We start from the raw sequence: 15507 nt of genomic DNA on the forward strand, positions 1-15507 counted from the left end.
GTCCATAGATTGAAGGGTTAGGATGATCCGATGGAGCTGATTTTTTGGGCACACCCTATCTATGTCAGGGTCCATCAAATGAACGCTTTGGATCATCCAAACAATGTGAGCCCACACTATTTGGATGCTTTTTTGGTAGTGTTTGGATTCGGGTATGGGCTCACATTATTTGGATGATCCAAAGTGTTCATTTGATGGGCCCTGACATAGATAGGGTGTGCCCAAAAAATCAGCTCCATCGGATCATCCTAACCCTTCAATCTATGGATGAACCTTCAACTAAGGGGGCCTACCTTAAACAAATTGAAACTACAGGGGTGTATTTGTCACGTTTTAAACTATACGGGTGGAAGTGGATATGTCAGAAACTAGAGGGGGTGTAAATGTAATTTTCCCTTTTAAAAATACAAGTATGCACAACCAATCTTTTTACCCATTCTTTTAACTTTCATTATGCCATTAAAAAAACCAATTAACTTTCATTAGAACACTCAAAGAGATAAACATAGTACATAGGGAAAAGAGAATCCTCATCTAGATATTTTACTCTTAAAATCCAACAACAAGCTCTCAGACACTCCAACAGAAATAACTCAATATAGTTATCTTACAAAACAACACACAAAAAAATAAAAAATAAAAACCAACCAAATAACTCTTTGTTTCCCAAAATTGATGAAATAGTGCACTTATAAATTGAACAACAAATGGACATAATCTGAACAAAAAAGAAATGCTTTACCCGAGATTCACGTGATCTCGAGTCTAGTCTCATAGAAAAGCTGTTTATGAGAGAGACCTTGTCTTGAAGCATTTCAGTTGCTTGTTGAAAGTGTAAATTTTGCCAGCGGATAATGTTATAGTAGCAACAGTTCCATCATAATGCAATCTTCTCATAGAATTTTGATTTGTTGCCCAAAGACCAACTTCATGAAGCTTCCCCTCGTTCCAATTTATGTTGACAGTCACACCACCACGACCCTTCAATCCTTTAACACGCCCACTTGGCCATTTATCTCGTGGAAGCGCAGGGAGTAAATACAAGTCTCTTTCAGTGCTCTGAACAAGCATTTCTGCTATTGCAGCCGTAAATCTGACATCAACAATCACATAGGGTGAGCAGTTTGTTAGTCACTAAGGCTCCGTTTCATTCATTCAATGTAAAATGGGCATGAAACAAATTTTACGCCCGAACATTTAATGGAAAAAAAAATTAATGGTCGCCAAACACGGCCTAAATGATTTGAGGTCTTTGTATATAGCATTTGCTCATGAATCTGTGTTTAGTGTAGAATTGTATTTTTCTATATATGGATAGAGAATGTTGTTTACGCGAAGTTGGCGTCAATCTGGAATGGGGGGTGTGCGGTGAATAAGTTACTGTAAAGTCCCCCTTCAAAATCGGCTTCATGATCAGGGTCTACCAAGTTGATCAAATGCTTGGTCATTCTGTATGCATGTTCACTGTTGTGTAGACGTGCCCAACAGGCCATCTTCCATGTAGTCGACCATCCTGGACCATCCTCCCCTGCCCAAGCAAAAGAAAATATATAGTTGAAGATATTTTTTTTAGCAGAATATAGTTGAAGATATTATTTGTTCATTGTCTGCCAAAGACTAAGATCCTGCATAACAAACTGAAATGTAGTAGTAACTCTAAAGAGATTGTGGTCCTGTAATGGAAACCATATCTAAAGTTGACTTGTAGCATTATATAACAAAATTCGCACAATTTAAGAGAACCATATGCCAAACTCAGATAGAAGGAGGCTACATATCTCCATGGTATTGATTAATTTATATATGCTAAACTGAATAGTTCACTAATGCCACTTCTATAAATCAACATTACTAATAAAATGAAAATAGGCGGAGGAAAAGAAAAGAGTAGCCTCATTCAGCCAAGTAGTAGGCAGATAGTGTACTTGAGCAAGACTTCAAGCGAAAGAGTTTAGTTGATCTACGCGATAATTAATTGATCATTTGCAGTCCATGATGCAACTTTCAAGAGTCTTCTTTAAGTATGATTTTATCTGCTCAAACTGTACTTGGTAGGTGTAGCTTGAAGCAAGGAACCATAGAGTAGCAAAGACTCAATGGTCCAAGAAAGACTCTCCCAAGTATGACTTGTAGACTTAAACATAGAATTTACACTTGTAACTTTTTGCCCATGTACTTCATCTTTTACAGCTCGAAGTATTAGTATTGAAGAGTATCACTCTAGGGATTTAATCTATTGTACATGTTTTTCTTTTGTTGAATGGCCAATTGCATAACTTAATCTATTGTAAATGTTGTCATTCTATTCTTGTTGCATTAGGTCATGTGAAGGCAGGTTCCTATTTGTTGTGCTAATTTCATTATAAATATTACTTTTTTCGTCAATGGAATATGACAGAGATTTACACAAAAAAGCTAAAAATAATCATGCATAAAAAGCATAAGGATGAAATGGTGGTCTAGGATGGTTTTGTAGAACAAACCTCGTTTATAGAGGCTGTTAGCAGCAGCTTTACACAAGTCCGGAGTTTTCTCAAGGACAATTGTATGGCCAGGAAAAAGCCCAAACAGATGTGATATATGCCGATGATGCACTTCTGGATCCTCAAAATCTTGAGCCTGCCACCCACACAAACATGCAGGGTTTCTTAGATTAATATAGAATGAGCATCTCATATTTTGCTTCCTATTATTATACAGAAAAACCTTCAATAAAGTTCGCGAAGAAATCTGAATTGCAAATCGAAATTCTAGAGTTTGCTAACCCATTCCATGATGGAACCATCCCTAGCAATCTTTGTTGGGTACAGCTTTAATTGTGCAGCTCTGACTTTTTCAACTAGTTCATTCTTGCTTCTTCCCAAAACCTAGGTATACAAGGAATTCATTGTGTTAGTATATATTAAATGAAAATAAAGGCAATTTAATTTAACGAAAATAGGATATTCAATTACTAAAAATTACCTCAGCAGCAGAAATAATTGCAGAGAAAATTTCTCTTATGATTGCCATGTCCATAGTTGACGAATAGCTCACACTTGCAGACTTACCATCAGGAGCAATAAAAGTGTGCTCCGGAGAGGTTGATGGATTGGTTTCTAAATATTCTCCACGGCCTTCAATCAACCAGTCCAACAGAAAAGATGCACATCCTTCCAAGAGAGGGTATGCTTTATTTTCGAGAAAAGCCTGAAAATACAAAAGAATCTTAGCTAGCAAAATCTATATAGTGGCTCCGTTCAAACCACGTTTGTATCCACTATATCCAGGTCGATAATCCTTCGGACTTTTCAGTTTTGTTCTAATCAGTGCTAAAGAGTACCACATGTGGACAGAAATGCACTTTTTAATGGCATGGACAGAAATGCATATTTACCATAAGTAATTTATTTACTACCTCAATTTATTTCCTAATGTGATTATATGAATGAAGATATGAGAAGTCAGATGTTAATAACACATGATTTGATACTGTGTGTGATATCTTAACACATCAGCAGGCTGGTCTACCACTCAGATTGTGCATAGATTTAACTCATAAGAATGAGATTTATGCATTTTTTGACTCAGTCTCAAGATATTAGAATTTATTGGCATGAGTGAGCCAGTTAGAGATAATAGGGATGACCTATTAAAATTTACATCATACATGATGGATAGTTGGAGACCCACCATCATCTAATCCAAGGTGGATCCCTCATACATGATGGATAGTTGGAGACCACTATCATCTAATCCTAGGTGGATCCGTAGCCCTATTGCCAACTTTAGTGCCCTTGATCTCTCCATTGTTGTATGTGTAAATATTTAGAAATCAACCAAATTCAATTCATATGGGAGAATAGAAATTTCCTGGAGGTTGAAGTCCAACCCCATGTCCTATTGCTTTTCAAATATATGGAGTCGTGGTAACTTACAACTATGGCCATTAGGGCCATCTATGATGGACCTTATTAACCTAAAATAACACTTTCACAAGTAAAAAATGGGCAATTAAATGATTAATCACTTAAATGAAGAAACTAACTAACATTAGTTTTCGTGTTAATTGAATATAACCACATGTATTCATTATCATTATATATACACTAAAATGAAGTGTGGAAAATGGATAAGTTTTCACTGAAATGTACAATTAATCACTTACATAAAGCAACTAACTAAAATCACTTAATCTATATAAAATGGATAAGTTTTAAGTAACATGTACAATTGACCACTTAAATAAATCAGCTAACTAAAATCACTTAATCTATATAGTAACTAGTATATAAGCCCATACCACTAACATAAATTAACTAACTAAAATCACTTAATCTATATAGTAACTAGTATATAAGTACATAACTTTATTCCATTTCAAAAAAAATAAGTACATAACTTTATTACGCATCAACATTTCTTTTTTTGGTAGGTAAGCTGGGATCGAACCCCTAACCTCAAGGTGGAAGGCCAAAGCCTTTACCATTGAGCTGGAGGCTCCATCCCTATTACGCATCAACATTACATACACATTAAAATAAAGCATGTAACTTATCTCATATATGAATTGTGAAGAATAACTAATTGACATATAATCTATCAATGTTATTTTTCAAAAAATCTTTCTCTCTCTTCCCCATCTTATTTTCTCTCTCTCTACTTTCTCTCTCATAATTTCGGCTCAAAATTGGGTTTCGTCATCAACACGACAGTTGTTCGTGACAACTTTTAGAGTATATCCAGCCCACTTTCAGCAGTCACTAGCGAGCGCAAGCACTACAACGACCAACTTTGGGCATCCGTCCATTTCGGTTTGATCGCAGATCTGAGCCATCCGGGCGTCCGATCTGAGATTCGCGAAAATCATTGTGTTCCTTTTGACATGACAGACAGATCAGACGGTTGATTTTATTTTTTTCAGCGCCGATCCTTATGGCTCCACCATTTGTTCCATATTTCTATGGTTATGATGAGACCAATATCCTTACGGAGATGTCGATGATGCGTTTCTAGAATGGATCAAGGCCCTTGATGCATTTCATAAGTACTATGGTTATAATCATCAAATAACCATTCGTTGTGTTAAGGATACAATATGCAGAGACGCCAGGTCGAAATGACAATTCTTCGTGCTAGAGCGCAGTGACCTAGGCAAGCCACGATTCCGTCTATGGGAAGAAATTCGTTATAAATTTATTAACATTTATGAATATCATTATCAGCAAAGATTGAAACATGAGAGAGCAACGTGTAAACAAAGATTGATACGTGAAGAAGCCACTCGATGAGAAAAAGCCGCTAAACTTGCACACGAAGCTGAAGTTTAGGCAATATTGGAAAGGATAATGCATGACTTGGATGAGAGGAAATCGACAAATCAATCAGCTGAGAAGGACTTTGCTAACACTACTGAGGAGTCACCTGATGATCCAGCTGACATTGTTGATGAGATCATTATAGTTGAGTCCTTGATTATGTCAGTTACTGAATCAGTGATCTCCGATATAGACCCAGAGAGTCTAGCGATTGTTGAGGTCGACGTCGACAAACATGACGATTTAGAGATTTCCCCAACACTAGTTGCCGAGCATTTAGAGAGACAACTTGACAATTCCGCAGTCGAGACAGTTATTGTGGCAGAGCCATGTGAGGCTGATTCTTTGACAGAGTTGACCGAGCACCGCTATGAGTCAGAGGCGAGTGACCTGACTGATGAGCCATTACCTGAGACGGATGATCGAGAGCATATTGCTGAGGATTGCCCTATCTTTGAGCCGCTTGAGCAGATTGTCGAGCTCTGTGCTGACACAGAGGAGCTTGTTACGCAGATTGATCAGGAGGTCTTACAATTTGCAGAGACTGATTCAGCTGGGCCAGATGAGACTACAAAGGGGCGTATTATTGAAAAGTTTTGCCGAGGCTTGCTAGAGATTGACCTTGTAGAGCAGGGATTGATGCTACCCATGGCCATCACTCTAGTACAGGAGGAGTATGTTGCTATATTCCCTGCATCATTACTTGTCAGGAGGGGTTCGTTTCTTTATGGCTCTTCATGGATGATGGCTTCTATATCACTACACTCGCATTCCATACCACTTTCACAGACACCACGAGCGTTGTACATCATTCCAGAGTTCGACAGATTACAACTCTTACTGCTTCAGTTGATCGTTTACATATTTGATCCAGGCAGACTAGAACTCGAGGGCAAGTTCTTTTCAAGCGGGGAAGAATGATGCAGATAGTAGGCCAATAAGTGGCATATTTTCCCATTAGGATTTATTTCCATGTTATTTAGATTCTAGGATATTTATTTCCATGTTTTTAGTTGTTAGGACTTTTATTTTCCATGGAATTTTATTTCCATCCCATTGCCTATATATAGGCCTAATTGTATTAGGTTTATTAACTTTGAATGAATTATTGAGATTATTGAGTGTTCTTCTCTCCCTGGAGAATTCTTCTTCTTCTCTTTCTCCCTAAATTCTCCTTTTCTACTTCTAATATCCTCTCTTTCTTCTTCTTTCTTTTTCTTTTTCTTCTTCTATTTCTCTTTCTAACCTGCATCGCCTTTACTCTCGTTTTGCAAGGTCTCCTGTGAGTCTAGCATTCCTCTAATTATATATATATATATATATATATATATATATATATATATATATATATATATATATAGAGCCTCTCTACAAAGCAGGGGTAAGGCTGCGGACATCTAGCCCTCCCCAAACCCCGCAATGGCAGAAACCTCGTGCACTGGGCCGCCCTTTATATATATATGAGGAAACTGTTGGTGCGCTTAAGCTCACCAACCTTATGGTGCGCTTAAGCGCCCAATCACATGGGTCCCACATTTTCTGTGGTGATCCAAACCATTCATTTGCAAGGTCCTTATGTACCAAAAATCAGCTCCATAGAATCATCCTAACCCATCCATTTTTGGAGAATCATCCTAACCCATCCACAAATCTACCCAGTTTTGTCCTCCACAAATGGAGGGGTTAGGATGATCCTATGGAGCTGATTTTTGGTACACCCCTTATCTACGATAGGACCTTGCAAATGAATGGTTTGGATCACCACAGAAAATGTGGGACCCATGTGATTGGGCGCTTAAGCGCACCATAAGGTTGGTGAGCTTAAGTGCACCAACAGTTTCCTCTCTCTCTCTCTCTCTCTCTCTCTCTCTCTCTCTCTCACTCTCTCTCTCTCTCTCTCTCTCTCTCTATATATATATATATATATATATATATATATATATATATATATATATATATATACACACACACACACACACACACATTAAAGTATTGAAGTGTTAAAAATGTAAATTAGTATTTTAATTTAATCAATGTCTCAATTCAAATCAACTTATTTCTTATGTTTCTTGATTCGTCTCTTCCCCGTCTTCTTATGATCAATCAATTAAGGATAACTTAGCCAATATTCAAAAAAATCAAAAATAAAGAAAAATAGAGAAGAGGGGAAATTAAAAAAAAAAAAACTTTAAATACATACAGCTTCTTATAATTAATCAATTAAGAATCTCCATGAATAAATACTTACGATTTAATACAAACTTAAATTAAAAAAAAAGTATAGGATGGAATCAATCAAAAAAGAAAAAAACAGAAAAAAATTCAGGAAATAAAAAAGAAAAAAACACGCTTCCCACGAATCAGAAAACGTGCTTCCCCAATTTTTGGGAAGCGCGCTTCCCACGAATCGGAAACGTCCTTCCCCAGTTTGTGGGAAGCATCGTGATTCCTCCTTCGGAAGTGCGATTTCCCGGAAGCGCATTTCCACCCTCCGGGGGCATTTCTTGTAACCTTGGTTTGACTTTTCAAATGGTAAGGTTGAGTAAAATGATTAGTTTTCATTGCATCACCGCATCATCAATTTTCCTTTCGGTAAGAATCATGATCTAGTTTCATTTGTAATACTTGTGCCTTTTTATTTTTCCTCTATTTAAGGCATTTATTTCTGCAATAGGAGTCTAAAAGAACTAGGAAAAAATAAAATCAAAGTTCAGAAATGTTACCTTAACAAGGTCACGTAAAAAAATTTCCTTACAAAGAATGGCAAATGAAAAAAATCAGCAAGGTCAAGTAAAAATGAGTCTTAAAAAGAAGCACAATATCTTACTGTATCCATAGAGAAAGTATAATGCTCCCAAAGATGGGTGCAAAGCCATGCTCCACCCATTTGCCACAAAGCCCACACAGCTTCACCTCGATCTGGTGATGTTTTCGCCCATATGTCCGAGACTTGATGGGCAACCCAACCACGTGCTTCATAATTGACCTGTCACCAATATGATCGGGAATCATATGCAAAGACCAATGCATAAAGAAATTGAAGAGTCGAATGAAAAAGAAAAATTAAAACCAAATAAATTTATTGATTCAAACAAAAGAAGGCAAACAAAGCAAAAAGAAGAATAGTTAATATGCACACCATGGACTCAAAGAAGGGAGAAACACCAAATATTTGACTTTCCTTTACAATTTTACATTTGAAGCATACAAACAAAGGAATTTTAAGCTCTTGTGAGACAAAAAGAGAAGAAAAAACGCTAAAGGGTATCGAAGGACATCTTTGATAAAAAGTACGTGGTTCCAGTAATCACTTCAATCATGGTCGAATAAATCTAAGATTTCCATTGCTTTTGATGTTGGGAGTGACTGTTGTATCACTCAAGTATAATTTCTTTGAAAACTTCAAGAAGAATAATTTTGATGGATTCAACTCAACTCCCCGAGAGCTTTGACCAAGCAAATCAAAGAGGCCATCGAATTTGAAGCAATTGTCATAGGTATCTAGCTCGATGGGAATATCTTGGTCAGTGGTAAGGCCGATGTTATGGTAAGTGGAAGGACAATATCTAAATCTCTACTACAAGGTCAAAACGAGTAGGATGAATATGTTAATTCTACAAACACAAATGAGCCAACTTTTTGTCTACAACAAGTTTAAAGCTTAAAGAATATATTGAAAAAGTGATAATGGAGAGATTATATCTACTATAATAAGCGATTTCCATAGGCATCTAGCTCGATGGAAATATCTTGCTTGGAGGAAACACACAATCATTCTCTGTTCGTATGTGGGTCATTGGCAATGAGTTGCAGCAAATCAGTCATGACTCCTATGACCACTATTGTTTCCCATACTTGATGGAATCTAGATCTTTTCAAGTAGGGGAGAATGATGGTGACCATCCTCTACAAGAGTTACAAAGGAATTAGACAAGAAGATGAGGACCATCATTAGTGTTTAAATGCCCTTTTTTATTTTAGTTACAGGGTTTTAATTGAGTATTTTATGCTGCTTTAAGTCATTAGGGGTAAAAAGGTCTTTTCCTATTCAATTCACTTAAGTCATTAAGTGATTTTTGAATTGAGATTCGGACGGAGGGGGGGGGAGGAAGACTTCACTTAAGCCACTTAGGGTGCTTTCCGATGTCTGGAATCATGCGATGGAATCAGCATCCTATTCTGATTCCAAGTTTCCAACATTTGGTTAAAAAAGAATGAACGGCATAAGGGTTAGAATCGTCGAATGGAAGTGGATTTGATGCATGGCCCAGCCATAGCAAGACCTAACAGATAAGTGGTTTAGATCATTGCAAAAGTGGGCCCCACTTATACTGCTACCTGCTCATATTTTTCTTGGAAAAATATGTGCTCTCATCATATAAGAACTCTTGAAAAATATACAACTCATGGAATAGAAAATAGTTGAAGAAAGCTAACAATTATTAGGAATGCAATTTGTAAATCTTTCACATGTAAACATATAAATTTAGACTTTTCAGTTATACCAGTGAACATGCTCTCCGTGATACTATGAAATGTAAAATGTGATAGCACGAATATTCTCAAGAAGACAGTGGAAACTATAGTTTGAAAATGGATGTTACCTTTGCTGTTTTACTCCCATTGACGGAAAGAGAGGAAACATAATCAAACAAGGGCTCCTGGCATTCGCTTAGGTTACAAGAAAGGGAAGGCCAATAGTTCATCTGAAGATTGATATTCAGGTGAGGAGCGCCACTGGAAAAGTAAACGAACAATAAATTTTCTGGATACAAAATTTCAGGTGGCACGACCCTTAACCACTCAAATTAATATTATCAAAGACTCCTAAGTATACCTGTTTCACAAGTAAAGCTTCTCAAATAATAAACTGGTTTCATAAAAATATTAACACCTGCTTTTATTTAGGAAATGCATTCAGAAACACATGGGAACTATAATGCAGGAATCTGGTATGAAGACCCCAGAATTTTCCAGGCAACTAGAACTAACCATTAAATGTGATATACGATTGGATGCAATAAATATTTTTTGAAAGAAATAAGAAAATAATGTGTGTGTGTGTGTGTGTATCATCTTATGTCTTTGAAACTGACAAGAGGCTCCATTATGCATAAAGAGATGATCTTCCTTAAATTATGTGCTCTACATGTAAAATAATGACACTATCTTATTCTTTTTAACATACATATGTGATCAGAAACATGAAACAAAATTATTCATTCAGGTACCAACAATTTTATTTTTTTTGGAAAAGCACTCACTACTCAGATACTAGCATTGACAATATGCACATCCAAAAATTATATTTTTCTATATAGGCCTACCTAGTAATTTTGCTACTTTGGATATGCATTCATAAAATGGTAATAACTTGATACTTTTGCCATGTCGAACAGAGTAACCTCCTATCTTATGTCAACAAAACAACAATTTGAGGGGAAAGAAATGAAACAACATACTCCCATGCTGGTTCAATGTCTTTGTTCCATATCCCTTGCAAGTTTGAAACCTGAGTTCCAGGCCGTGAACACGAGATGAGCAAATATCGCCCGTAGTGGAACAGAAGAGCCACCAAAGAAGGATCCTCATCATCTTTGAAAGATTTCACTCTTTCTGCGGTAGATACCACTACACCATTGATGTCTTCAGACGAAAAATTTGTTCTTTTTCTAACATGGGTGTCTGTAGAAAAAGTTGTTCTTTCTTCTCCACGTGCATTATTTGAACTTTTGGAAAGATTGAGTGAGACACGGTGAAAAAGTTTTTGATAGTCATCCAAATGATACGCATAAAGTTCAGAGTATGACATCTTTCTGATTGAATTAAGTATGTCCAGAGACGCTTTAGTAGGATCCTTTGTAGAATCTGAAGGTCTAATGAAAGGCCCGTCAAACGAGGATGAAGCCGCCAAAAGCAAAACAGCCCAATTTGCACCTTCTACTTTCACCTTCCTTCCCTCTATAGTCTTTATCACTCCTACATCATCACTAATCCGCAACTCAAGAACCGCGGATAACTGGATTCCTTTAGGGTTTTCATCTGAATTTCCTTTTGGTGGTATTCTTTTACCAGGACAACTTCCCTCCATGATAATCTGATTTTCACTATTTACATGCGACTGATGGTGCAATTTACTGTCCAGATATACTGTAAAGGAGATAGAACCTGATACATTTGAAGAAATCCTTGTAACGATTACTTGATGTGGATTTGAAGAGAAGTGTTCCCTCGTGAATTCTACATTACCACGAGCATACTTCACCTTCACTGTCGCAGTATCCAAATCAAGCTCTCTTTCATAAGTTTCTTCTGCGTACTTGGCATCGGAATCACTGAATTCAATATTAATATCACCTAGAGGCTGGTATACCTTCACCAAAATGTTAATCAAGCAGGACATTAGATGACTAACCATGTAAGTATGAAGCTTTATTTCTCAACTATTCCATACCATTTTTTTAATGGTTGCAATTTTATATAAAACTTACTTCAGTCAGTCATACAACCAAAGCATGATTCTCTGTTCCAGTCATAATGAAAATTACAAAATAGTGAAACATGTAACCAAGCAGAGAGGTTATTTTTCCAATCAGAGATAACTTAGAGTGAATGATAGCAATAGCTTCAACTGCTGAAGAATAAATTTAACAATAATCCACAGAAAATGCATCAAGTAGAAAAAAATCGATTGTGTCATTTTATTTTTCTTGAACAGACAAAAGAACCTTAAATAACAAAATCCCGAAGCAAGGGTAACGCAAAAAAAACAATACAAAAGGATCATGTCTAGGCACTACAGAAAGGCCCTACAAAAACTATAATTTTGGTATATAGCAGTATAGCACCAAGATACAATAATTCCAGAACAAAAAATCCAGAAGTTAGTAAAATTTTCAGCAACGAATTTCCTTCCTGATGGATAATTAGAAACCAGATACATGCCAAAAGCCTTCGCCAATGAGGCCATATCTGAAAAAAACCTAAGAAATCACCAATGAGGCTAGAAGCTTCTCCTTAACCAATTAATAACTAGCAATGAAACCCCCTAAATTTCAGACCATTACAAAGAGTATAAACAAAAAAGAGTGGAAAGACACTAAGAAGTAATTAAAGAAATTAAAGTCCTGTCACAAACAATCATAATAACAAGTATTTATAAGAAAAAAATTATTACCTTAATATTCATGCTGCGAGAGCATAAACAAGCTGTGAAATGGTCGAAATAGGAAAAATAAAGTTTAAGATTGTACCAAAATTCAAAATAATTAATGATCTTGATTTAAAATTTGCATCAAATATGCATGGCAGCTTGACTAATTAACATCACTAACAAATAAAGAAAAAGAAAGCTTACATCTGATGGATGATCTGCCAAGTCGACGGCTGCAGTTGTGGCTTCTGCATATTTACCATTATCAACAAGTTCTCTGACCTTAGATAGAACACTAGGCGCATTAGAATTGGTGTAGTTTCCTGGAACTCCAGTCCAGAGGGTATCATCTACAGGAGAAAGAAGAAAGATTACAAACCGAAAGTCATCTTTCAAAAAAAAGTACAAGGGAAACAACTAAAGTGAATATCAACAAATAGTTATTGTTGAAAAAAAAAAGGTCAAAGGAACACAACTATAAATGCTTAGAATCAGGATAGACAAAAAGTAAAGTGACTATATTAGAAACTTCAAACTTCCCAGAAGATTAGAAGGAATAATCATTCAATTCTTTATCTCTTCATTTCCTTTTGCGCAAGTGAATAAATATATTAGTAGACGTTGAGGAAATATGAGAAGAATCATACCTAGGGACAAGCAAGAAACGAAGAAATATCATCTGGCATATGATTCCAGTTCATTATATTTTTGTTCTGTTCGTTTTTTTGGGTGAAGATTCCATGTCATTATATCCTTAAAAAAAAAATTCTGCTATGTTTTCTACATTGTATTTTGCTTTTGATGTTGCTTTGCTCCTCTTTGTACCATCTCAATCCCCGGTAATAAATCTTCTAATACCATTCAAGAAAATAAGGAAATAAGTGCCTTCATATGTCAAATATTCCCAGATAGAACATGAGGTGGTATAATATTCAGTGAGGGTTTTATCAACTTTACGGCAATGGGAAAACCCTTTTGCATATCTCTAAAATGGCTTGGGAAGTTTTGCAGGTTTGGCTTTCTGAAGACGTAAAACTGTAGACATGTTGGTACTAATAAAGGCCCATCTTAGAATACCATGCTTTTAGAAAAATTATAAGGTAAAATGGGACTCTCATTTGATGTGCAATCCGATTACTGGATCAATATTGAAGTGGAAGGAGATAAGTCTGCTAAGTGAGCAGGGCTAGATCAATGTACTTGGGGAGAAGCCTTGAATCACCAACCATGGACCATAGGGTATTTGGATGCAAAATTCTCGATGTCGGAACAATAATAATAGGCTTTTACATATGTGGAAAGATCCGATGAAGAAGACCTTCTGATGCATTTGTCAGAAGTAATGTAATGCACTTATCCTTTTCCCTGTGGTAATTGGACTCGGGCTCTGTCATTCACATCTCAAGAAGTAAAGAAGGCTTCACTAGCACAAAGTAGGTCCCGAGAGGAAGTAACATTCATACACACGGAGCTATCAATGCCCAACTTGAACGGTACAGTATAAATGCACCCATTTAAAGAGGGGATTATAGAATCAAGTACAAGGTCAAATTAGTAGAATGTGGGGAAACGGGGAAAGAACCAATGATATTTACAAAACAAAAACTTGAGCTGAAATGAAACAAAAGTAGCCCATCTTCCTGAACGAACTTGCATAACTGAATATTCGGAATATGCCTAAATTCCATATCACAATCATTAATGGAATTAAAAATTGTCACATCAATCTCACCCAGCACAACCATTGTATCAAACAGAGTGAGAACTAGCATCTACAGAGAGAGCAAGCCTGCATGCTCACTCCATGTGATGAAACACAATGTGAGACAACCCATTACTCCAAAATCTTAAGCTGTTTGAGTTGGTGTTATTTAATAATCATTTATGCTTCAACACTCCCCCTCACGTATGGCCCCTCTTTTTTTTTTGGGCTGGCTATACACATGGATTTTTAATATCAAGGAATTGTTGCGTTTAGAACCCAGAACCTGTCATGAGGCAATAGCTTTGATACCATGTGAAGCAACCAATTACTCCAAAAGCCTAATCTGTTAGAGTTGGTGTTATTTAATTACTTATACTTCAACAAAGAAAGATTTAGCAAATTCAATGTAGACTATCATTTCATCATACATAAAGCAATCTAGAACTATCCTCAGTAAATAAATAAAAACAAACATTTAACATGTAAATGACAATGATTTGCAAATGGGTATGATTTAATCTTATTCTATCTGCTGTAAAAATACAAAATGGGCAAAAATCAGAAGTTATTTACTGACCATTGAGCTGGATTTTCTCTGATGCAACCCCACCCCAAACCATGGCACCTAGACGCCCATTCCCAATCGGAACAGCATCAGTCCAGTGCTTTGCTGGAGCAGAGAACAGAACCTTCAGAGGCTCATCAACGGTTAAGATTTCATCATCTATATTTGTTGTAGAGGCTTGATGAGGAACCAAAACCCACTCCCCTTCCTCTACCTCCATTACTCAAAAATCAACAAAAGATTAAGAATGTGAACCAGAAGGGGATACTGCAGAGCTTGATTTTCTTCTTTTTCATTATCTGTCCTTTTGTAAGATCTCATTATATTCACATGTGAAGAGAGAGAGAGAGAGAGAGAGAGAGAGAGAGAGAGAGAGCTGACAAAAACAGAAAGCAGAGGGACCCTGTTGTTATGAATCCATGCTACACTTAACTACTCACATGCTGCTAACAGCTAACGTCTGTATGTCTTTTTTTTCTTAAAAAAATGGGTCCCACTTTGTTGAATACGGTGTTGCCTGGCATGATCTAACAGTCAAAGGAGATCAAAATCAAGGCTTATGAGATAGAAGGTATGTGTTCATCTGGTGGGTCCTACATGATCTATGCTGAACCAAAAAATTGTGCCGATTGCATCATCCTAACCATCCAATAAAATGTATTTTTGGATCATGTATAGAGACTCTTGATTGACAATTGGGATCATCCTAACCGTTGGATCACAATCCATTTTAGCTGGTTAAAGTCTGAGGTGGGACCAAGTAGATGAACGGTTTGGATCGGATAAT

At 36.5% G+C, this 15507-nt stretch overlaps 1 protein-coding gene across 1 annotated transcript; it reads right to left on the minus strand.

The window, feature by feature from the left end:
- Nucleotides 1-461: 461 nt before the first annotated feature.
- FUC95A (1,2-alpha-L-fucosidase) lies at nucleotides 462-15063 on the minus strand. Its single transcript, XM_077368864.1, has 10 exons — nucleotides 14733-15063; nucleotides 12655-12800; nucleotides 10760-11670; nucleotides 9902-10034; nucleotides 8125-8283; nucleotides 2965-3189; nucleotides 2766-2867; nucleotides 2484-2619; nucleotides 1333-1528; nucleotides 462-1093 (listed from the first exon to the last, which is right to left on the minus strand). Exons 1-10 carry the CDS (start codon nucleotides 14938-14940, stop codon nucleotides 787-789), a joined length of 2523 nt encoding a protein of 840 aa, XP_077224979.1. The 5' UTR covers nucleotides 14941-15063; the 3' UTR covers nucleotides 462-786.
- Nucleotides 15064-15507: the final 444 nt, after the last annotated feature.

The sequence above is a fragment of the Tasmannia lanceolata genome, unplaced genomic scaffold (genome assembly GCF_043159265.1).
Source record: "Tasmannia lanceolata isolate RefF3 unplaced genomic scaffold, GAP_Taslan_0.1 ptg000003l, whole genome shotgun sequence".
Taxonomy (NCBI): Eukaryota; Viridiplantae; Streptophyta; class Magnoliopsida; order Canellales; family Winteraceae; genus Tasmannia; species Tasmannia lanceolata.